General features: G+C 38.8%; 1 protein-coding gene across 1 annotated transcript in view; it reads right to left on the bottom strand.

Moving 5' to 3' along the window:
• LDAH (lipid droplet associated hydrolase) overlaps positions 1–26276 on the bottom strand; it is a 127082-nt gene that overhangs the window by 29940 nt on the left and 70866 nt on the right. The window contains exon 5 of the mRNA XM_075049049.1: positions 10495–10735. Coding sequence (XP_074905150.1) covers positions 10495–10735 — 241 coding nt within the window. The remainder of the gene's footprint in view (positions 1–10494; positions 10736–26276) is intronic.

Genomic DNA, 26276 nt, shown 5'->3' with positions numbered 1-26276 from the left:
TCTCCCCGCCGTTCTTTCCTGAGCAAGTTCTGTCCCTTCATATTGATATTCTATTTCTGTCAGTTATCTCACTTATGTCTGTTAAGCAAATTAACTAATAGTTTTGGTAATTTATAAAGGCTTGCAATGCTCCTTTATTTTCCATACTTTTGGAATTTACATTAAATTACCTGCACATCATCTAGCTCATCTGCCCTCTTCCTGCCAGCATTCCTTTGATCTCTTATGAATTTCTTTGCCTACCATAATTTTAGATCCTTCACAAGTGCACTTTTGCTCAAAACAATATAGGGTTTTTTTTATGTTTCCCCTTAAACTCATCCTCAAGCCTTCCTTACTAAATCTTCCAACGTTAATCACCTTTTCATGGTTCAGGAAGCCAAAGTCCCCATGACATCGGTCTGACTAATGGTGCTCCAACCTCTGTACACCTGTGCATACTTGCAAATATTCTTTAGAGGAAGTACAGTGGTTTTAATAACCATGTCTTATGCCCTGTGAAAACCAAGCAAACTCATTACACTGTCATTAGTCTCTCACTCTCTATAGTTTGTTTCCATACATCTTTCATTCCCACATTGACATTGCAGTTTCCCAGGACAGTTCTGATACTCTGCCTTGCAAAACTATCATTTACTGTCAAATTTTTCACAGAACGCATCTGCTATTTCACCATTTGCCATTTAACTGCTATTATTGCTATTATTTTAGACTGTTGTTTGTGTTGGCTAAGGACCACAGTAGAGACTGGGGACACATTTTGTCAGGTACTGGCAGTACTGCACATAGGAAAGCCTGAAATGATGCTTTCTTCTGTCACACAAGGGACTCCCACAGAACCTCCACAAATTCTTCGTCTCCTTCTCCCAGAAGGCTTCACTGACGCCTCCCTTAATAAATCTGCCTGGCAGCAGGATAATTTCACAATAATCTGGTATTGCAAAATGCTTGAGGAATATTTTAAAATATGCAAAACATTGGCAAGTTTTAATTCCCATTCCTGGCCTCTGTAAAGGTAAGCTGGAAAATATACAAGTAAATTGGTAATTTGATGGTAAGTGTAGCAAAACTGAAGAGTCCAAACTGACTGACTGCCTGATGGATCTTTTTTGTAACTAAGAGTTAGTTACAGCGTGTGGGAGTGCTAAAGGTCCCAGTCAAGAGTCGGCTTCAGACTATCAGGAAAAACATCATTTCTGCTCCATGGATTTTACAGTCTATTTCTAAATCCATGACTGTTCAACACTGAGTTGCAGATAATGCCGAGTTTTGCTTGTCCTTCTGAGAGGCTACAAGCAGAAGGTGGAAGAAGAAAATAATTTTAATTCAATGGGATTATTATTGCCAAAGACTACTATTTTCATGTGCAACACAGCTCACCTGTACTTTGACATGCTGTAATAAGACTGTTTCAACAGTCCTCTAAACGCTAAAGCAAAATTGCTTAAATTGCAAAGTGATGAATCAATTCTAGGTTGGATTCCCATGCTAAAGCGAAACACCCTGCAAAAAGTAGACTGAACTTTTGAAAATAGGTTTCTTCAGGGTATGTACTACTATCTGGTCACGCTTTTTTCCTGGTAAGTTGCCCATCTTATTCTAAGGTTTTTTGGAGGACTGTAACACTAGTTTCCTTTCCAGTTTATCCTTTGCTCTTGAGGAAGCAATCTCTGTCATTCCTCAGAAAGAGTCAGAAAACAGTGGTAAGAACTAATAATACCAAACAGCAGTGTAATTTCCTATGGGGAAAACATATTTTCTACCAGTAATTATTGCCAACACCAATCTTGGAAATATCATATAACTTATTGTTTAAAACATCAAACAGAAGGAACTGCTTAGTATCAAGGATGACTAATGCAGGAACATGTGCTTCCACACATGCACACACACATTAGATAAAATGTTGATGTTTGGAGGTTTACAAGATGTAAACATTGACTTTGGGTTCTACTTAAGTTTACACTTCTGTTTAGTATGAAAACATACCAGTATATATATAACCATGATCGACATAAATAGGGAGAAATAGCTGCAATTGTTATGATGGACTTCTCCAATCTGCTTGGTACTATACTTGCGGGAAGATCAGAACTATACAAGAAAACCAGTCAGCTGTGCTTGAGAAAGCATACTAGAGGCTGAAGGCAAAAATAAAAAGTTATTAAAAAATTATACCCAGGTGCTTCACAACCAATAGATGCTCTGTTGAGGAGTGTGAAAAACACTCATTTACTTTGCATGCTGAAGCATGTACAGGTGAAGTGGGGTGTGTGATGGAAACTGAAATGTCTATGGACTTAATCCTGCCCTTAGTTACTCTGGAACAACCCCCATCATCTTCAAATGACAGAACTATCCCTTAGCTGGAAAAATTCATCTCCAGTTTAAGCTCTCGCATATATTCTGGCAGATGGCCATGATGACAGGATTTCTCCTAGGGTCCAAATTTTTGGTTGTGGAAAGTGTCTGCTCTCTTACCCTGCAAGAGTGGCATAGAAGGGTCTGGTGTAAGTGGTGCTCAGTCCCACAGGGAGTGCCCAGGATGGACACCCTCTGCAGCAGTTTAGCATCTCCATACTGTGGTTTCTGCCTGAGTTCTACTGGGATTAATATGCTCTACTAGACAAAGGTTTATGCCTGTGAGTAGCTATATAGAGGCCAGTTTAAGTGCTTTTCTGGATTGAGACCTGATGCTGCCTCTTTCTTCAGGAACCCTGATGAAATTCAGCAACTGGACCACCCGTCCTTTGAATGAGGTGAACTTCCTCTCAGACGGAGTGGCTTTGATTGGTATGAAAGGTGAACTTTACACCACTCTTCATTAAACATAAATAACTGTTTTTAAAGCTCATTTTAAATACACCTGACCATTGCACAAACCAGCAAGAAATCCCCTGCACCACTGGGTTTCCTCAAGATAAGCCCACATTTCCTTCACAGATCCATGAAGACTCTGTAGGCATTTTCTCCTTGTCAATATTGTCACAGTACAGAATTAGGCAAGGGAGACGGTGAGCGCTGGTGGACATTTTCATGACAAGAAGCAGCAGCAAAGCAGATTGCAATATTGCTTTAGCTGACTGTAGGAATTACATCCAGACCAGCGTCCCCTTTAGGCACATGGAATGACAGGTATTGCATCAGTTAGCAGCTTTGTAAATGTCATTTTCCAAAAAAAACTTATTCCAAGACACAAATGCCTATAGTTTACCCATAGGTATGGACTTTGTGTGTGTTTAAGTGCTTTGCTGGGACTGCACGATAAAAGAGTTCAATGAATCAAGCTAAATTCCCAACCAGTAAACACAAGTTATGACAGAGCCATGAGCCCTACTTCAGATATTCCTTAGGAGAATTTAGACAGACACTTCTGAGACAAAAGGCATGAGCCTACTGCAGAAGGGAATCCTTCTCCTGAATTCAGGGGGCTTTGTATTGGGCCCAGGGAAAATAAAGTGCCAAACTGCAGATGGCTATCTGGCACTGGCTAACACGAAGCAACTGTAGCTGCTAGCACTTAGCTGGCATATACTTATTTTCAACATCCTTTCTGCTTTGTTGATGTTACGCCTTCCTTTTTCATGCCATTTGCAACACGTCATTAGACTCGCTGCAAATTTGTGGGAGTAAATCGTATCCTTGGGGATGAAACCCCACCAGGGGCGAATAAACAATCTCCCCTTCCTCAACCAAATCCCAACTGTGCCTCACATTTCATGGAAATGATCAGCAGTTCCACTATCAAAACATTCACGCCTTCTGAGTAATATTTATGATGGGAGTTTTTTACGTTGGGTTCCCCCCCCCCAAGAAGAAAAATAGGAATAATTAACAGAAATAAACCGAATGACAAATTTCCACATTATTACTATTATTTTCACAAGGCTTTCACAGGAAAGTAAAAGCTTTTGCAAGTAATAAAAGTCCTTGTTAAACATCTTTCTTTTGGAAATGGGGTAAATTATGAAACAGATTGACTTTAAAAAATAAATAGGACTATAAATACATAAAAGTCATTGCTTTCCTCCAGTAATTTAATATGAGCATCCTACTCTGAAATAAGGAAAAGTTTAGTTCACTTGCAGAAAGAATAAAGCAGATGTGAGTTTTTTCCGTCAGCTTAAGTGCTGCCTTGGTAAGGTGAGTTGTCCGACTGCATTAAACAAACATTTTAGTCAGGCATCACACAGGAAAATAAACAGTAGCAGAGGAAACATGAAAATATTAAAGACTGTTATTCTTTGGCCCCTTTTCCTGCTAAGCAGGTGATAAAATATTACTGTGTTTCCACAGGTAAGGAAACACGCTCTTAAACACTTTGCAGAAATACATATTACGATCATCACTTAAAACGTCAGAAGTGGATAGGACTCAAGTGTGACAGCACACAGGAGCCTACCGAGAAACTCTGCAGAAGCAGAGTATTTAGCAGGCCGGGTGAGACTGCTGGGCTACCCAAAGCAGCATTCTGACCCTTGGCAATATGCGGCAGTAGCAAATTCAGACACAGGCAAAAAACATCTTGTAAGAGACAGCTGTAGAGTTACCTGACTTCAGGAAAAACGACTTCTCTTGAATCCTAATTAGTTAGATACTAGTGAGAGGGAAGGAGATTATCTGCTGTATCATTTTGACCTCTTTCTGCCCCACTGAGAATCAAAGAATGCACACAGGAAGAAGAGAGGAGACCTCCTGAGCTTCATTCATTTTGCCAAATTGTGATACACTACACTACACTGTACAGATTTAACATTATTTAGTTTATGTAGATGTAATTTACATACCACGTAAGTAATTTCTGTTCTCTGTGAAATTTTGTCTAGCTATACATCATGTCTGAAATTCTATACATATTTAATTATAAAAGTAGAAAAATATTCTTGAAATTATTTCTGCATTATAGCCAGAAGTTACCTAGAACTTACATTCATCAGAAAAAACAAAGCCATCACTTTTTACTACCAGGGCTTTGATTTCAGTCAGCCTGGAAAATCAACTTGAAAATGTACTGGTCTACATTCAAAGATCTGCACCGTTGTCCAGTGGCAAGGGGGGAGGGAAAGCTTTTATTCTCCTGCCCACTATGAAAAACGTAGGTGTGAGATTGCAAGGTGCTACCTGAAATCCTTTGTGGTATCAGTTTCTGCCTCTATTTTAAAATGCACTGCATGCACATCAGCCTGTCTAGCCAATGTAATTTGTGGAAGCTGCTCATGACTAACATATGTATATATATTTATAAGATTAAACTAATGGTTAAGCACGTTCAGTAGATCAGCTGTTGCCCTGGGACGTAGGTCTATGTACAGTTCTGCTGCTAATCAGTGATGCTGGGCAATAGCTCATTGCTTGTCTTGAATGTCAGGTTCTTTTTCAAATGTGCTAGTACAGTGTTTGAAATAATAAAACCTAGATGAGAATATAATGTGCAGCTCCCCCTTGGCCTTGCATGGCTCAATGGAGAGTTTTAGTTCCATTCAGCTTGGAACGCAGAGCACTTTCGATTTCGTTCCATAAAACAAAATCAGAAGAGCTCTGCCTTCCGTGCTGAATTTAGAGGTGTGCATCGTGTCTTCTGTTACTTTTAGGAGTTAAATTTTAATTTCAGTGCAAGAAAAGAACACCATTTTACTTTAAAAACAAAGAAAGAAAAGTAAACTATATTTTAGCTATGTGGTTATATAGCTTTTTAAAATACTCTTTGGAGGAAAAGCACTCTTATTTCACCATTTCAGGTGAATTCATTTATCAAGTGCTTACATAATATTTTAAACACTGGTTTTTAACTCTGAAAAATATAAGCCGAATAGGTGGAGGCACTATTGAGTGCCACGAATACACCACCACGCACTGTCCTTACCCAAGTATTTCAGTTAGATGGGTATTTCTACAGCATTTTAGTCCCAAAAAAGAACTCTCCAAAAATTTCTCATCTCATCAGGAAATGGAGGTGGAGATGTAAAATGAGTTTTCAAAGAAGGTAGGAAAGAAACAACAGGAATCCCGCTAGAAACCAGCAACTATAAATTCTAGTGCAGCCAAAGCATGGGATACCTGACTGTCCTGGCAGCAAGGGTAAAGGCTGCATGGACAATTCAGATCACATTGTTTTCTGATGTCTGCAGCAAAATGAGCAGCCAGTAGATAGAGTGGGATTTACCTCCTCCAATTTTAGGTATCCAGTAGACAGAGGGTCCCTTTGAGGTCAGTAAAAAGAAACAGTCATCTCTTCACCTGTCCTGCTTTGGATGCCAACTATTTGGACAGCACGATGTCTGCAGTGGTCAGACAAAGACCACCCATAATGTCATATTTAAAATCTCTCTGATTAAGAAAAAGGAATTGGAATAGAAACAGATCTCAGCACATGACAACTCCCAAGGCTGGGATAATTCAAACCCAGAATGAAACTTTCCAGTTGGCTCCCTGGAGATAAAATTTTAGAATAACTTAGTCAATGTAAAAGCTTATGTTCCATTTTCATAGCAACTGGAAGCCTATGTTTCACTGGCTTTCGATACGAATTTATCTCCCAGATGCTATTCGACAGTTCTGCAAATTCTAACCTATGATAAAGCTTTTTACTCTATGGCACTTCAGGGCTGTAAGTTTGCTATCCTGTACAGCTAACAGAGAGAGGTAGCTTCTGCTGGGAGACAAGCCTCAATACCTCAGTCAGGACTCTTGCTTCCTATGCAGTCCTGCTGGCATAAGAGTGGAGTGTCTGAAAATGCCTTAGTCCTTTTTTCTCTGTAAAATGAGGGAAATGTAAACACTCCACATGAAATCTGAATGTCTCCACACTTGGAACAAGATAAAATTTGAATCCAAACTCTGAAGTTTAATCTTAGTTCCTCGTCTTCTTACAACATCTCTCGGAGGCTTAAAATAAACTGGAAATCTACTGTCTCTAGCCTGCGTTCGTGTGACAGCCTGAACCCATGTGAAACCCTCATTTCAGGTTTCTGAGTCCCCTCCTTCCCAACCTGCCTGAACTGCACAAAGCAGACCTCCTCCCATCCCAGATCCCCGGGCTCCCCCGCTCCCCAGATAGGTTAAACAAACAGGGAGATTCCTCCGGGGAAGTCACAGGTTCAAGATCACACAGGACGCACTGCGTTTGGGCCAGTTGGAGGTTTTTCTTGCTATTGTGCTTATCTGTATCTTCACTGTCATCCAGACGTTAACCCCTGACCCGCACGCCCGCCTCTTGAAAAAGCCTTGCAGTGTTTACCCATTATGTAATGTCTGTGCTTTTGTGGAAATTTTACAGAAACAAATGGAGGAAGTTTGCCAGTCAAACGGCTGGACAATAAATCCTGTCCCATGTAGATAGAACGCTTTACTGTCACTGTAAGTCTGCTACTGGCATCTGTCACCGAAGAAATGTTTACAAATTTCAACGCGCTGGAGTGCCAAAGTATTCCAGCGTTGCAGGACTGTACATGATTTGTAGAACAACCACCACCGTGCTAGATAGGGGTATCCTTGTTTTGTTAGCCTGAATAAACAGAGTGACAATGTTTCAGATAACTCAAGGTCACTCATGTCCAATTTTTCTGTCTATTCATCTCCGAGTTTCACGAATACAAGTACCCAAATGCTAGTTTGTTCACTGTAAAGTTTCTTCTGCCCTAAGAAACTTCTGCTAAAAGTTTAATCCAGGTAGGCAAACTTCTTTCAGACCCCTTTGCTTATTTCTAATAGGTCCTTTACTACTTCGACACCATGTCTTCCCATCCTTCCTTACAATCCGTTTTCTTTACAGTCCTTGCTGTCCCTCCTGTTTCTGTACTACCTCCCCTTTGGGACAAGACGGTATGTTACCTTTCTGCACAGTGTCATCACGATGCCTTCTGCTGCGTGACTGGGGCTTCTATGTATCAGCAACTATAAAGTTAGGGCAATGGAAAGATGAGTTTGGACAAGAAGCAGGAACAAACATAATTTGAAATGGTGGGACAGATATGTAATATAATTCTTCCTTCACTGACTCCTTCAACCAAGGGCCTGATTCTGCTGCAACTGAATGGAGCTTTTCACTCTTGATGTCAACGGGCGCAGCACTCGGTCTTAGAGTTCCGCTATAATTAAGTTTTCAAATCTCATTTCCTTTCAGAGGAGAGAAAACATTGTTGTGACTAAGCTTGGGATGTGGTAACAAATCCCTGGCAGGTTGGTTTGTTTTAACGGACGTATTAGTTTTAAGGAAACTTTTACCATCTTTTCTGCCTTTAATCACAGCTTTTATTACAATTACAGTAATGCAACAGATGTACATGCCAAAGGCAATATGTGTATTTTTAATGAGTTGACATGCAACCTTCCTGGAGAGGAGAAACAACTTCATTTGCTGAACGTTTCTGAACCATATCTAGCAGTTTATTAAGGGACAAGAAATCAATCAGAAAAACGTTTACCACAAATTCAGAGGCTTCAGTAACTCACAGATGAGTGGTCCCATAAGACAGACTCAGTTGTTGTGCTCAGTTTAGCAAATTTTTGCTGAATGGTTACATTTTCTATTGTCCGCAAACAATCCAAGAGAAGGTTAACAGGCAATATCCGGAAAGCCCTAAGATTATTAATCCACACATGTGGTCCTGAGTCACTGGGCTGTAAAACATCATCAGTTTCCAAAGATGAAACCAAAGGGGAATTCTGCTCAAGAGAGATGATATCACAAGCCCAAAGGAACTAGTTGCATCAATAAGGCCTATTAATGCAAGTTTTACAAGACATTGGCTCACAGGGGTTTTCATTCTGGTATAACGAATTCAGTCAATAAATTGAACATAGGCAGAGATCACATCCTATGAGTACAAGAGCCTTCAGCCTGGTTTCTTCCCTCAATTTACCTTACAGCTTAGACACGGATCAGACACTGATGCACACAGAAAATTACAACAGGCTCACACACACACACACACACACGCCAACCAGGCTCATTTACCTGAGGACCAAAGAGCTCGGCACATCAGGCTCCAACAGCAGCACACAAAAACCGTTCTGTTAAATTATTCCTGCCACTGCTGTGGTCTGGGCCAAACAGCCCTCACAAACAATGGCTGGCCACGCTTTTTTGGAGGTTAATGCAGGCCAAGGACCATTTCCAATACAACACTGGATGTGGATAACCAGTTTTGAGAGGTAAAAGTTTATCTGTGGGGACCAGAGAAGGGTTCCTGGCTTGTGGAGATGTGACCCCACAGACCTTCACATACCTTTCTCTGAGACTAAATTATCAAAGGAAGAAACCTGAAAGCCTAGTGTACATGTGACTGCATGCTTGCTTTCTCCTGGGTCACCATAAACGTGTCATAAATTAGTAGGAACTGAAGCAACAGACCACAGGACTCCTGTCAGAAGTTCACATTATCAACTGGGAGCCTGATTTTGTCAGGCACAGGGGAGTGCGGCGGAGTGACTGTCATTATACCAGGTTTGTACAACATAAACAGGGCTGTCTAGGTTTGGCAGTAAGAACCCTCACTGCCCATCCTGCTTTCAGTCTCTCTACAGTCCTACAGCTATAGCCTCCAATACAGACCAACACATCCACAGATATCTGCAAGAGGTATAGGACCTCGCTGCAACCACAGAGTTACTCTGGCACATCTGTTTGGACGATTAGTAGGTAAAATTTAACTGATAGAAGACAGAGCACAACTGGAAATGTAGGAATGTGTTTTTACTACTATTAACGCAATCAAAACTTCCTTCTTGCTATTATTACTGTGTTAGCACGTCAATTCTATTCCAAATTGTTTTCAACTCCTAACTTACCAAAATACCTGGAGTATAGCACAATCCATGTTCTGGTTTTCATTCTAAACTTAACATAATTTATCTGAAATTATTCCCTTTCTTAAAGCTGTTTCTCTTGCTAGAATGTGCAAAATATGCATACAATATGCACTGGAGGAACGTTAATCTTCTACCTTTCTCCATATGCTCAAAAAAGTGCTGAAATTCTTCTGTGCATAAAGTAACTTCTATGTGTCTTTGTAGGATGAAGGCTCTTTTCTGAATTTACCAATATTCCAATTCAGGTAACAAAATCTATACAGCTGGTTAAATCATAGTTTTGAAAAAAACAGATGCAAAGAACCCTTTGTGAAACTGATTACTGATTTATTTTCACCATCCAATATGAATGAAAAGCAAAAAGTAAGCAGACATAAGTAACATAAACCAGACTACAAAAACAGTGTTTCGATCACGAGATACTGTTAGTAGTATAGGTCAGTTTTCTTAAGAAATATATATTCTTTAGGAAAATATTTTATTTGTTATTTTCCTCTTAAGATTTTTATTTTAATTGACTCATTTGAGGTTTTCCTGTACCCATGGTCTTAATTTGAGAAAAGATTAGACCTGTCCTTCTTCAAAACTTATTCATGCTTTAGTATTAAGCTTTTGCCCACAAACTACATCAACACTAAACAAGAACAATACAAAAGCTGGTGTAACAAAAAAGAAGGTGCTCACCAATGCAGTCCACGCTGAAAAGATTTACGGAGGTTGTTATGGAAGATTCATCACAGGTCTTCATTCCTCGCAGAGCAAACCGCACCAGGGAGGCTTTGACTCCCTCTGGTAGAAAAGACAGCAGGTAGACGGGCATATACAGAATGTAACGAAGTTTGCACAGCAAAGGGGTCATGAGCTTTCCTTGAGGGGACTGAGCCATACGCTCTATCGTCGGAAACAGCAGCACAGAGCGAAGAACCTGCCAGGCCATGAGAAAATGACTGTCAGCAACGTCCTACTGCACCACATCCCACCCAAGAGACTTAATTTTTAAATGAGTCTCTGCTTGAAATGAAGTTGGGTTTCCAGGCGCGTTGCACCTCAGACGCGTAGGCAGGCTTTGTGACATGCCCACGTTGAATTTTTTAAAAGACGAAGCAAGAGAGAACGTGGTTATGAAATGCTCAGTTCTATCAGTTTTGAAACAAGTGCCCAGGAGCGCGAGCACAGCCACTTGCTCCAGGAGGACGGCGATCCCACCAGAGGGCAGCAGGCAGGAACCGTCACTCTGGTCCAGGCAGATTTTTTATTTCAGCAAAAGTACACTGCTTTTTATTTCAGCTGGTAAACTATTTTCCCTAAGTAAACCAACCAACCAAATTAAAAACATGTCAGCCACTCTGACAGTAACTTTACAGTTTGACAACACACGGGATTTTCAATTTGCAGTTCAATATAGGTAAACTTGGTCAGAACAAAAGCCTAAGCATGCAGCCCCTTCACTAAGATGTGTATAGTGGTGCACAATATTGCTTTTTCTATGTCATAGTGAAATAGACATATTCTAAAGCTGGTAATTATTTTATGTTACGATAATAGAATACACTGTAGCCTTAAAAGAGAATGAAATTAATTAAAAGGCCACCCACACTAACCAGAAGTAAATTAATATACCTGCTCTCAATTACATTTCAATGTTAAGATCAAACGAATATTCTAAAAGGATACCTGCCACTTTCTTCTGGAAGTAAAACCATATTGCAAGAATTCATATAGGAAAAACTCTCAAAAACACACGACTGCAGTACCTAACATAAGTATCGAGAAAGTAAAGTAACAGATATTCTGGATCTTACATTTGCAGATAATTAGGTATAAATTGCTGTGTTTTGTCGGTGACTCAGAGTAAATAAAATACATGTAGTTATATATGTCTGCTTACTGCATATATCATTCTATGTATTGCACAAATTAGATTCGGATTTTTGTAAAAAATATTTAAAAATAATTGTCTTTACTCTCAGATGAGATTCAGCGAATGTATGCCACTGCATCTGTGTGCAGCAGCACTGGTCTCAGCAGCTATCCAGTGGAAGGCAGGGCGTGCCACCAAGAGATGCTTAAAAAATCTGGGCATTGTAACATAGCATACAGAAGAAATTGAGGAATATCAGTAACTTGCCATGCTGTACTTTCTACAGTATTTTAAAAGCAGACTTTGAAAGTGCTATTTATATCAAATACAGAACTATTTTAAGACATCTTTCTACTTTCCAGCTGATACTACTTTGGTTTTAGACAAAGAAAAATACATTCGCACGGAAATCAATCCTGGGCCTCTTTTTATTAAAGGCAACCAGCAGCTGAAGAATAGGAATGCAAGACTTGTACTAAATTATATGGTAGTTTCGTGATATTTCAGCTAGGAGCTGAACTCAAACTGTGGTGATCTAAAGCAGATTTGACCTGCGTTCCCAGGCACACATTAATCCTTTGACATTACAGTTTATAGATACAGGATTAGTTGCTTGGAGAGCTGTACTAACCACTGGGGGAAGTTGCTAAACCTTGGAGGAAAAAGGACAAACCAAGAAAGCTGTTACAATGTCCCGTGCATTCCTGCATTTTTTTAATGACACACAAATTTAAAAGATGGTGGTAAGATGGAGGATAATTTTATTTAATTTCTTTCTTTTTTTAATCTTTTGCAGACAATAATAGAGAAATGTAAAATTCACATTTTTCAAACACTTATCAACTATTTCTTAGTTTACTGCTAGATTCCTGAGCCAGGATTTTGAAATGTGCATTTGACTGCAGAATTGCTTAAAGATGTAGTTCAACTTCTTTGCAACGCAACTGCAGATACAACAGATTTAACATATTTTATTCTCAACAGATTTAACATATTTTATTCTAATGACACACATGCTCATAAAAAAAGCATGTTATGTTTGTGTCTTCAAATAAGTGAAGTAGAAATATACAGGTAAAATGAAGGAAATTAATGAGATTCAAATGCTCAACAACAGTTATATAACTTTTTTACTTTTCAAATGGCATGATCTTATCTATATGTAATTTACACTAGCTGAAATCAAGTAGATGGCAGAGAATTATATTCAAGTTACAACTTTCAGAATTATTAGAAGACCAGTCATCATAAGCACCAGGTATCGTCACACCTATGAATGCCACAGTATATACCATTAAGTAGTCTGTAAAGGTTAATGACCCCTTTATTTATAGAAACCCTTCTCATACTTAATGATAGAAGTTTCTTGTGATATATTACACATAACTAGAGAGAGAAATCCAGATTCACCTGGTTAAAATTAGCCCCAAAGTCCAGCGATTTTTATTGGTTAAGCACATGGGAAGGCAGAGAGCTGGGCAGCTAGAGACAGTAGTCACAGAGACTCAAGCAGGTCTGGGGACTACTGGAAGTTGGCCAGCGAATCTACTGAAGGCAAACACGCTCTGTGCCCAGGAGTCGCTGAGAGCTGTGAGTCGTATCACCTACCCTTGCTGTGCTTTCGTCAACCTGCTAAAAATAGTACATATATTCTTACATCATACTGGAATTGTCACTGTTTATTGTTGTGACAATAAACAGTATTTTAAAAACTGTCATTCAACTTATTTAACAATTATTTATTTAACATGCTATTAAATTGCAAGATTTCAACACTCAGGATGATGCATACATTAAAGTTTAACGTGTAAGGCATAGATGTTCTTTGGGTTAGTCACCACTCAGCTGCTTCTACTTTCATCATTAATTTTTAACTCTTTCAATTAAATAGGGCTCAAGACCTGAATGGTTCAAGGAACTGTAATATGATGCAGTGTCTCAGAAGTTTTATGTCTTGTTAACAACAAAAAGCTAACGTTATCTGCAAGCTCTTCACATAATTCGATGTGGGTGCCAAGGCAGCTCCTAGTCCCTAGTCAAGTGGTATATGTATCACTGAAAAACGAATGGGGCATGGCCTGAGCACGTGTCCAGAGGACAAACCACCCGAGAAGCCCAATGTGTTCTGCCCATTATTCCTTCAACACACACCACAGCAGGAAGGTGTGGGGACTTCTGGAGTTTCACTTTTGTCACTTTTTATATACTTTGGTATCTAGAGTGATCAGTCGGTCAACTTCAGGTATGTATGACCTGCACAGTAAATTTTACAACACAGAAGGAAGAGAAACTACTTATTTCACAGGAAAAGTGAGCCCTCAAAGCAAAGAATATTAAATGCCCATTCCCCAAAACCATGGCACTGACCCAGCTTTGTTTAGGCAGGATCCCTAAATGAATATGATTCACTTCATGTGATCACTGCTTCATATAAATATTAAAGAATAAAACAAAGGCTTCCTCCAAGCTACCTACATAAAGGACACATACATTGCTGTACATCTGGGCTTTCTATTCAGCTTTTAGTATTTCTAAAACAAGATGACAAGGTGACAACTGAGCACCTTCAAGTCTTCACTGGATAATGGTTACGTCAACATTTTTTGGATTTGCAGAAACAGTTGCAAGTTTTATTTTTTTGATTAAAATGAGAACAGAGTACAAAAAGCCAAATGCTTACATTTACAACAAATTGTTGTTTATCACTGCACAATTTAATAGTCTCAGCTACACCAGCAAAGGATTTTTTGTAAAATATTTAAATGGTTTCTTTATAAAAACACTAAAAGTATGGAAATCAGATCAAGCTAAAAAACCCCCACAGTAATATTTTTCATTAGTGCCTTCTACTGAAAGAGTTTAAATATATTCATCAGCTACAATTCGAAGTTTGAGCGGGTAATACTACTTGTTACAGGGACTGGTAAACAACAGTACTGAGGACGTAACACCACGCTTAAAAACTGGATGCCACTTACAACCAGTATTCAAAAAAGTGACTCGATTTTCAGAGCGGTTAACTCCTGTGATGCCAATGAGAAGAGCTCAATACTTTTGAAATTAGGCAGTTCTGATTACGCACAAGACATGCTGGTTACAGATTCAGGACCTCAGGTGTGTACCGTCCTGAGCTCACGCAGCTGAGGGCCTGGAGGGAGCCGTCACACTGTGCCGCTTGCTCTTAATACAGAGTGACATTTTGCTAAGAAAAACAAAACGGGAGAGAAAAGCTGGCAGGACATGAAAAGGCAGATGCTGACTGACAGAAAGGAGCAGGAGCCATTTTAAAGATCTGTTTCAGAAGAGACCCCAAGTAGGTGGATTCATTAATTACAGCCAGGCTTTCTCAGTCCTGTACTTTGGCTCTCAACGTCCCTGCCCACGACACCTCACAGGCACATTGAGATTTCTCTACTGAAGTTCTAAACCAACAAGACTCTGGTCCACTGAAGAAAATACCAGAAAGTGAAACTTCCTCAGAAATAACCCGCTGGTTCACTCTGCTTTAATGACAGAAGCAGCGGTCGCTGGAGGCTCACGTTGACTTTTCAGCGGGGAAGGGGTTTGGAAATTCTTCGCTCCTGTTGCATAATCTGTTCTTAATCACCAAGGGGGCAGAAACAGTTAACATAATAACCACCAACAAAAAGAAGATAAGGCTCAGGTCCCATGCCGGTTATGCAACTTGGAGCCCATGAGGAACTCCAGAGATGAATCAGCGTGCAGAAGCAAGGAAGCAATCTATTATGTTTTATAACTGACCCATCGCACGCCCGATGCTCAGTAACGGAGCATCCAAGCACAGTTCTGCCGCTCGCCCACAGACCCCGCAGCCAAACACCCCCGCACCGCAGCAACAGCACCACTACGTGCACGACTTCAAATCACACGGCTGGAAAGAAAACAAGCACGGAAGTTTTACTTAAAATTCCTTCAAAACCCTACAAAAAGGAAAAGCTGTTTCTCTGTCAAAAGTAACACTTCTTTGATATATATTAGTTCATCCCATATATTAGTTTGTTATTCCTCTGTTGTGTTGGCAGAGGAAAAGCTATTATCTGTCAGGTGAAACCTAGTAAATTTTTCAAAGATAACATAATGATGCACTTAATGGTAATCTACAGTCTACCCTTGACACGGAATGCCACATTAATCACAATTTCTTTACTCGGTATGCAGAAACCTGCAGGCAAAACAATGAGGGTCAGGGAAGTATTCCCTGCTTCATTACCACAGCTGTGCTGAGCAGATTTCCAAGAAAACACATAGGACAAACCAGACAGCATTGGCTTGGGCTTTCCTCTCACCAGAGCGGGACTTTCTGTACATGCCCGTTCACTTTGCTCAGTCATGAATTATACATAATACAGTATAGTGTAGTATAGTATAATGTAATACACTACAATACAATATAATATATATAATATAGAGTTATATTTTAAAATCTTGAATAATTTCTTCTTCAACTGTTCAAGATGCCATTTGGTTTGATGAATCGGCAAACTGTCTGTCACAGCTCAGTATCAACAAACCCACATGATTCCATGACAGCAAAAGAACTAAAGAATCAACTCAAGTGACAAAAAAATTATTTCACTCCTGCTGTGAAGTAAGAAGATACTGCGTGCACTTTCTTCTATTTTACGTTATGGATCTCCTGTGATCCTAAACGAATGTTTGGGCATAGTAAATGGGAACAGACAAACACAGTTAATAGAAAATCTTATAATTGAAAATTTCAAAGTGCTTTATAAGAATTAAGTCCCACAGAGAAGTCTTACCATACTTATTTTATGGATCAATAAATGGAAATTCAGGAAGTTACATGACTTATTTCTATTACTTTTTAGTCAGGCAAAGTCTGCATTTGCACTAAAGGACCCTGACATTAGTCTGCTTAGAAATCAGAAACCTATTATGTATTTGGTTAATGTTTGCAGTTCGGGTCTTCAAATTGACATACACATTGTGAAAGTAGAAAGACTTAAAACAACTGTGTGGTAATTCACAATCCTCTGGTCTAACCAAAGCTTACTTTTCTGGGTAACCAAACTATTTCTGTAAAAAAAGTGGTAGAAAAAAACCACCAACCAACACTTTGTAGAAAAGTTTGCATTTTTTTACGATGAACGTGATGGAGGCTTAGTTCGTTAGTGCTTGCTTAGTTCAAGAGAGTCTTCTGTTACCATCTTCTACAGCCCCCTCCCAACATACTGCTGTGAGGCAGGGGCACGTGCACTTGATTTCACACTTTCAACTTAATTTTTCTACATTTCCTATTTATTAGTGCCCAAATTTTCACTTTGGCACCAGATTAATTTAATTTTCTATGTTCCTTTCATTCCAGACTTCTCATTGTTACGTATAATGTATGAGACTAAGTGACAGAAAGAGGGATTTTTTTTTAATTTTCTAAGAAAACCCTTTGTATATGAGGAGCATAATTTGCTCCCTGCAGAGCTTAATTTGTTGTCCAAACAAAAGCACAGCTAGTGTATGCAACTCTGTGAACGTGCTGTTAAAATTCTAAATAATACACTTCAATTTTCTCTGATGGGCTGAAGGAACTCTTGCCCCCTAGGAGAAGCAAACTTTTCGAGTGCCGCTAACAGCATCACGGCAATGTCTGCCAGCTCAGATTTACTAAGGGGTATTTGAGTTTTCATCATTTGAGAACAGATTGGATCAAGACTCTGGATCACAGGACTTTCTGCTAGAGTTTTCATAGGCATACTGAGGATCCAGATAGGGATCGAGTTCTTTAAGGGAACCAACGTGCACAGGGCTGTGAAGGCATGTGGAGAATGCGCAGACGTTCACAGGCAGAATTGGTCTCACAGTATCTGAAGAAATTAGGGTTCAGTTGAGCAGAACTACTTAATGCCATCTTTAAGCATACAACGATCCAGCCAGCTTTTTTATGTAGGTGAGACCACAGCAGCATAAATGCAACAGGGTAAAGATGAACATTATTTGAACATTATTTAAAAAGTCAGGATTTTTTTTTTTGCTTTTACACAGACATATATGAAAACATTAGTCCCAAAGATACAAAACATTAGTATGTAAATATCAAATGTACTTTTAAGAACTAAGCATAAAAGCATGCAAGCAGTCTGTAAGATTCATTTACCAAATAAATTTCAGATTTAATCTTGCTTGACAACTCCTGAGCAGTTGCCTCTAAGGCGTCAGGTCTAGGTATTGCCTTAGGCATATGCCAAGTCCAACACATGTGTGTGCACACGCACGCGTACACGTACACGTACCGCCCAGGTACACGCTTCTAACTCTTTGTTAAATAAATATAGCAAAACCTAGAGATCGCCATCCAGTACACTGGTTACATGAATATTAATGACATCTTAGACTAAAAGAGCAAATTCATAATTAAACACAGTGAAGTAGGCTCATATGCACAGAGCTGAGCTATGGCCAGAACAGGAGTATGACAAAGTTTTCTTTATGGTATCAGTACAGAAATAACCTAAGCTTTATCATATCAGAGGCACTGATTATTGACTATCCCATGTGATTTTTCACTTGTATGCCTTCTGTAACTAGAAAGAGGTGAAACTAGTAGAAAAATTTTTATCACCTATGCTTATTGCTTCCAGTTTGCATCATAGCCTCCATAATGGTAAACTAAACTTGGCTAGGACCTAGACTCAAGCACCAAAACTTTTCACTATGTCCTCTAGAATGACTTTGGCCCAAACCAGCCAGCATGTTCCCAGACGATGTCTGGGCACAGCGTAGAAAATAGCGCAGAGCAGGAACTGTTATTAATAGAAGATGTGTGTGAAACAATCATGTTTGGGGCTAGGGGGAAAGGAGGAGGATTCACTATTGGAATATAAGCTGTATTTTGCCACTTGCTGTGAAGAGTCACAAGATGGGCCCTGGTTTGTTTTATACAGAAAAATAATTTAAATACTAGTTTTAGTGTATCTACCTCTCTTAGTCAGAAATACCTCAAACTGTTCAGAGGGATTTAATAATTGATTTTGTCTCAGTGAGCTTCTAAGCACGCTGTATGTCATCCCTGGCAATTATATACAGATCCTCCCTTCTGTTATCAAGAGATCATTCATCAGCTGCTCAGCAAGGAAAGAACGACGAGTCACTAACTCTGTATGTCTTTACATACATACAGGTTAATGAAAACTGCTGAAATCGCACCATGAAACAGTGGGAAAAAGAATGAGAATAAACCTTTGCCCTTTTCAGAGTTCATTTTGGCTGTTTCATCAAGTTCACTACTGGCCCTTAACTGAGGTGCCCAAGTTAGGAGTTAAATTACCCACGACTCTCAACTGAAGTCAGTCATGGACAGATACTCAGAAGACACCACATGAACTGAAAACACTTTCTAGTAGAGTCTTCTACCTCTCACTAACCATACAGAGGATCTAAGACTTCTAATCAGAAGCAGCAGAGCATACTTCTCAATAAGCACTTTTTAGGGGAGCAAATGTTACTAATAAAACAGTATTTGAGTAAGTGTTCTCTGAAAAGGTCCGTTCATAGCAGTGTACCATTTCCAGCACTGAAAACACTGTAAATATGCTGGTGCCACTTAATATTGCAATGTATGAGGACTGGAATTTAGTATTTACTTCTGTAAAAGCTGCAGGTGTGAAGTAATTCCCAGGTTCTGGTCTTGAATGATTCAGAATTACTAAATATCACTTCATACTACATGCATAGTGTCTATAAAGTGCATGCCAAGACAATAAATGCAGGTCAGCCCCATTAACATCCGTGCATGATGTCTGCAATTGCATTGTGTTTCATTTTCACCTCTGTGCAGTCTTTCAGTTCTAGACTTCCTCTGCCACTGAAGCAGATGAGCTATATCAAAACTTTCACTGATATACAGAAAAAGTTGTATACTGCTTTTCTATTACTTTTTAGTCAGGCAAAGTCTGCATTTGCACTAAAGGACCTTGACATTTGTCTGCTTAGAAATCAGAAACCTGTTATGTATTTGGTTAATGTTTGCAGATCGGGTCTTCAAATTACAGATAGGCAGCAGCAGAAGAGAAGCTAGAGCTATTTCATAATGACTGTCACTACCTCTCTTTTGTAGCTAGATTGCAGTTTCCAATGAATGTAGTGCTTCAGTACATGCCAAACCAGCTTTCTGAGATCCAGCCATGGTACCTGCTTCAGGATGCTTAAGGCAATTTTTCCAAGCAGAAGCACAGAAAAAAACCCAAAAAACCAAGCCCCAAACCAACCCAAAATTGGAAAGAAGTATAATAATGAGGTTCTCTTAAGTTAAATTTAGTACTTTAATTATTCAGCTCACAGAACCAACTCAGAAGCTACTACTGTTTAAATATGCCCCGGAAAAATAATCTAAAGCATGAACAAGTGGGAAAAAACCTGGTAAGTAAAAGAGCTGAAAGGACACATTGGAAATGGTGAACAGCAAATGATAAGCAAGTTTGCAATATGATACGGCGCAGAAAGCAAGCAATAGAGAAGCTCTGCAAGGTAACGTTACGTATAGTGAGGAAACACACCACAAATGCCAGAAGAAGCTTTGTCTCCTTGGGAAACAATGCAGATTGCATTCTGTGCTGTACATCTTAAAAGGGAAGATTTCAACCAAAAGCCAGCCACAAATACAGCATAAAATTAATGAAGGGCTTGGATGAGAAAATTTCTGAAGGAATTTATATATATAGAGAGGAATATGATTAGCTTAGTGAATGGGAGCAAAAAGGCAACGGGGCGGAGAACCATAACTCCACAAATTTTTAAGGGCTGTAACTGCAAAGGATGCGAAATAATATTTTGGATGGGACAAGTGACATAAGTAGATGTGACGGAAAGAAATTAAAAAATTCAAATGTTAAAGCAGGTATCAGAAATCTGTGTTGACATCAACATCTATGCTGCACCAAGCTATCAGTTCCCAACTGTAGAACCGTTACCAACAGGAACGGTGCAACAGAGAGAAATGTCACCTTACATGGATGTGACAGACACTCTCAATTTCCAAAACCACAACATTGTATCAGGAAGCTGTAAAAAAGTTAACATAAGGCCTGATAATGTTTTTTATACATTCACTTCTCTCATGCAACTACATTGTCCTAGGACAACTGCATATTACATTCACTGACTAAACTAATAAGCCAGGAAGAATGGAAAATAAATGCATTGACTTAAAATGTTTGGGGTTTTTTCCCTTCTTTCCCTTCTTTTTTCTAAATGGTTACCACGTTTAAAAAAAAAACAGAAATAAAATTAAAGCATGTTTCAGTTACACAGCAAGCTGGCAGAATCTTTGCAGAGTAGTTACGCCCAGGAAAGAAACATACCCTTTCAGGAGGGAAAAAACAATTAAAGGTTATTTGCAAAGTTTTTACCCTCCTCCAAAAAATCAGAATGAAACATGAGGTTTAGAACACTACAGAAAAAATATTTCATTCTATTCAAACAACACTGTTAACAAAATAAGACTTGTTAACACTCCAGCACAAGACTGATCACTAAACCCAGTCCACAAGCATTCTGCATTTCCTTCCCATGAAACTATAAGAAATCCTCCAGCACCCAATGACATGCTTTATGATGCCTTGGAAAAAGATCCAAACCCCCAAAACCAAGGATCCAGCACAGGATGAGAAGATGGCAGACTCACAGCACTACCACTGGCATGGGCCCTCTTTTCTGATATGGAACTCATTAAATTAAAATTAATTAATTAAAATTAAAAAAGGATTTTTTTTTCAGGCAACAGAAAATGCTACCACAAAACCCCACAGAGATCAGTGCTGATGGAGAATTGCTTTGTAATTTCAAATCTTTGATGAATTTTGTTGTGAGCATGTAAACAAGACACACCAGTTTCCATCTACAAGGTTTTCAGTATTATGAAGAACACTGTACATAATGTGTCAACCTTTGGCCCACCTTTGTCAACCTGTGGTCAATCTTTACTGCTTCCAAGGAAGGCAACTGGGGCCACAGAAGCTATACCTCAAGTCAGGGCAAGTAATATTTCTTGGATAACTATGGGAAAGTCCACAAACAGGAGTTTAGGTACTGAAATAGAAGACATACTTTATACTAATATTTACAATTTCATACATATATAAATATGAATGACGTTTACAATATACAACTTCAATATATGAACTTACATAATTATTCATGGTGCAAAAACTACAGCAGCCATAACAAACGTACCCTCCTACCTTTTTTTACAGACCTGTCCATTAACTACTCAGATTCACTAAAAACAGTACCGTTTTCTTCCTGTTACTTATTTGGATGGTTACTTCAGATTCAATACTTCTGTGTCCAGAAATCAGTTTCAAATTTATGAATTTATTTCTATCTATTTGATCCTATATAAGTATTTTATTCTAATATAACATAATAGAAAATTGCATAACAATTCTATTTTTCGCTGTATTTACTCCTTGTAATGTTTATAGAAGGCACTCATATACACATTCTCTGTTTAATGAGGTTAAATGAGCCAAGATATCCTGAGCTCCTCCCATAATTTAGGTTCCTTATTAACTTCCTAGGCTTTCCCTCTACTTATTTCAGTCTGAATTCCTCGTTCTGGAACACACCTGCCTTGTATGATAGTACTTATGCTTCTCTGTCCTATAAACCATGTTATGCCGAGCTAAAATGCATAAGTTCTCTCCATGGTAACATATGTCGTTCACCTTCACAAGAGCACTGATGGAGGGAGACCCTTAGCCCTTTCCTGTATACTTTGTTACTCCACACACGCCGCGAGAAAAGCCAGCTTTTCTTAAACCATATCTCTGCAAATATGACTCATGAGATGTATAAGAAACTACGTACAGAGAATATGAAGATAACATTTTTAAGTCCCTCTCCTGCACACCCAGACTTTTAATTCTTACAATATGTGTACAACAGACAAGGCTGCCTCCTTCAAGTGCTCTGCTGACGTGCTTGTCTTCTCAACCTTCTCACTCTTGTTCCTTGGCCAGACTGTCACCCCAAGGTCAAACAAGAGCACAGTCAGCAAGAGCTGAGGCAGCGGAGAAGTGGAGCCAAGCTCCAATCACTGTCTCCTCTACAGATCTGCAAAGTAACTAGAAATTCATAACATACTTCTAACAAACAATATTGCCTCAATATTGTGTTGCATCACATCCTGAGCTCAGGTTGGCTGTGTGACAAGGGCCATTTTTTCTGTTTATCTTTGTCTGATGGCAGGGTTGTCTCTGCCTCCTGGCATCTGATGTACTCTCCTTTGTCCATACTTAACTTCATGGTTTTAGTTAAAATTAATTATAGCATAGTCTAATAGATTGGGATAATCAATTCAGTTAATTCTTATTCTGGATTTGAACAAATCAGGCAAAATGAGAATTATCAAAGTGTGTGAGAGAGAGACCACTCTCGTTTCTTTGTGACCGCAGGCACAACCCATGCAGACCCCTTCTCACCTCTATAAAAATTCATGACTATTACTGACCTTAAGGGAGCTGGTCAACTTAGATATGCCTCCATCACTTCAAATTACAAAAGAGAGAACTTTGGAGACTACAACAGGCTGGATTCAGGGTAATATAAATTCAAACAACCATATATCCAATGTTTTTAGCTATTTCTGCTTGGACATACACAGAAAGTATCAGCTGTATCAGTTCTTCAGGGAACAGTATACATACATACATACTTCCTTCCACATTCCACAGAAGGTTTCTCTAAGAAACAACATACATACGAATCTTCCTGAAAACCTCAGAAATGCACTGTTTCCAAACAACTCAACAGCATGAACTTCCTTCAAGATACAGGGTAATGAAAGATACAGGACACACTGATACTCATCTTGCGAAGTTGTGCATAATCTTCACAACTTCACAGTATTCTACTGTGGTGTTAACTGTTGCAAAATATAAGGTCATACTAAGATTTATTTTTTTTTAAAGGGAAGATTAACCAGGTGTATGGACAATGCTGTTCTCAGCGATATTAGACAAAGTCGCTATCTGTAAATGGCACACAAATATATGTGAGCCAAGCAACAGTTAATGAAATTTAAGGGGAAACTTCCTTTTTGTGTATGCTAGTTCATAATTTCCCAACCATCAGTTTTCTTGTACCTTCCTTCTGAAGTAGTCAAATGTAATACAATGGATCACAATAAACTGAATTTTTATCTTTCCCCACTCTACAGGCTCATTCACGATGCCAAATCTTTTCCTTATTTTTCATGACTTAATCAGAGAAATATTATTAAAAAAAAACAACTTAAGGAGCATTTCCTCCTTTCATACTCTGCCTATGGTATATTCTCTGCCTGAGGTACGTTACCATTTCTGGGACAAGTTAGTTGAAGGCATTCTTTTAGCTGTAACATACACCAGCTACAAATAGCCATTCTGTTCCTCACTAATGAAATGCAGAAGCAAAACTAATATACTGAAGCACCTCGTAGGCAGTTAACCTGTGCTGTACTTTTACAGACTATCCTGGAAAAAAGAAGACAGGAATAGCTTAAGTTATAAGTAGATGTTAACTTTTAGCTGATGCTATTCAAAGACAGGAAAAACAGAAAAACTCAACTTCCCAGGTGATGGAAAATGCCAGGACTCCCTTGTGTGAACCAACAGAACTATGACCAATTTTTGTCAGCAGCAGAGACTCCTTAACTCAACTGTGTATCTAGCACACCTTGACTTCTACTCTATGTGGTAAAAAGAAGAGAAGAATTTAGCAGAAAAAGCAATTAGTAGGATACCCTGAAAATAAAAGTTAATATACCTGTTCCAGCACCACTTTAAACATCATACTTTCTCCCAGTCTGTCCATCTATCACTCATACTAACTTACAGTTTCTTACACTCAATATATCCAATATTATCATGTAAGTTACCCCTCCTTCAACATCTGAATTTGATCCACTATGTTCAAATATATATATACCACACATTTTTCAAAAGAATGAAAACTTGGGTTTATTTTGTTACTGTTTTCTTTCAGCTTCTACCTGATGATATAAATAGCAGGCAATATTCTCATCTGTTTAAAATGCTTTACAGTGATCACAAGGTTTTTCCACGTCCTGGCACCTTCTTTATTTAACATACATTATCCAATTCTATTTGAAGTACATCTTTAATGCCCCAAGCCTCCAGTGCTTCCTGGCAGTTCCACTTGGATGGAAACAAAACTCAAGGACCAGCATTTTTTTTTAATGTATTTGTATTTCAAACTGTAGTCTTTTAGCGTAACGACGAATACAGTGCTAGCAACAATGATTACACCCTTAGGTATGTAGGCCTGAGGGTCATTTGCACCAAGGTGAGGTGTGACTAAATTTATGTCTACTTTAAAGCCACTTTCCACTGACTTAGCACAAATTTGATTCTGAGCCTTGTATGTTGGAATCCTGCATCCGAACTCACTGGACCAGCCATATGAAGAGTCCTTTTAAAATATGAACAATCAGGCTTCTACAGTATTAACTTCGCATGATGTTATTAGGTGTATACTAAAACTTGCTCTGCAGAGTTTAATTACAGAAGAACTAAAATGCAATGAAAATAACTCAGGATATATCTTTCAGTAGCAAAAAAGAGAGAGGCATGGAAATCTTGGTAGTATCTAACTTCAGCTGCTAAGAGTAAGAAATTACCTTTGCCAACAGTGGTCACAAGCAGAAAAACCGAAAAGGTAGAGCCCTAATGAGACTGCAGCGTGTCCAATATCCTACTGAATGCTTCTGGTCCTCTGTGATTCCACCTACTGTATGCCTGGGGGTGTGATCATGCTCCTGCTGAAACTAGTGGCAAAATTTCCATCAATATAATGGGCCTTAATTCTGCCCCATGAATAAATTCTGATTAAAGGATTTATTTTTCAGTTATTAAATATGAAAGTCTACAGTCTCACCAAAGACACAATATTCTCAGCTCTAGAGACCAAGATTCTCTTATTCTATTCTTGGATAGACAGATGAAGACCATGGCTGCAGTAAAACACTTATGGTAGTTACAGAATAGCCTCTTGGATTGCACAGTAAACCGAGACCTTTGATAATTCCCTTTGATATCAATATGCTTTCAATCACACCTTTCAAAAGGTTGTTAATATCCACAGTAATATGTGACTTCCAATGCCGAAACCTGTTTAATGGCAACAGGAGAGGGACCATCCATACCTCACCTTACAAGTGGGTCACAGCAAAGGAAAAAAAATTACCTGTTGTTTCACATTACTTGAAATATTTTCCAATAAGAAGTACTCCTAGAATTTTTCCAGATGAAGCCCAGAATTCTGCTAAACATACAAAAGAGTAGAACTCAGGAGTGTTCTCTACAGACACTACAAACTATTTCTCAACAGGTCAGCTCTACATACTGAACTATTTGCGAATTATTAAAAATATAAAAAATATTAAACACACAGACTGTTCATTACATTTACAAGTCTCACAGGGCTGAAATGCAAATTACTCTGTACTACAAATATTTGGGTAACTGAAGACTTGCCCAAAATGTTTGGAAAAAAAAAAAAAAAGAAAAAAAAAGAAAAAGCCTTTTTATGGGTTAAGGTAATAATGAGAAAACTGTTCTCCCAAAAATCT

Source organism: Buteo buteo, chromosome 17 (genome assembly GCF_964188355.1).
Source record: "Buteo buteo chromosome 17, bButBut1.hap1.1, whole genome shotgun sequence".
Classification (NCBI taxonomy): Eukaryota; Metazoa; Chordata; class Aves; order Accipitriformes; family Accipitridae; genus Buteo; species Buteo buteo.
The sequence above is the reverse complement of the archived record's forward strand: the minus strand, read 5'-3'. Positions and strand labels throughout refer to the sequence as shown.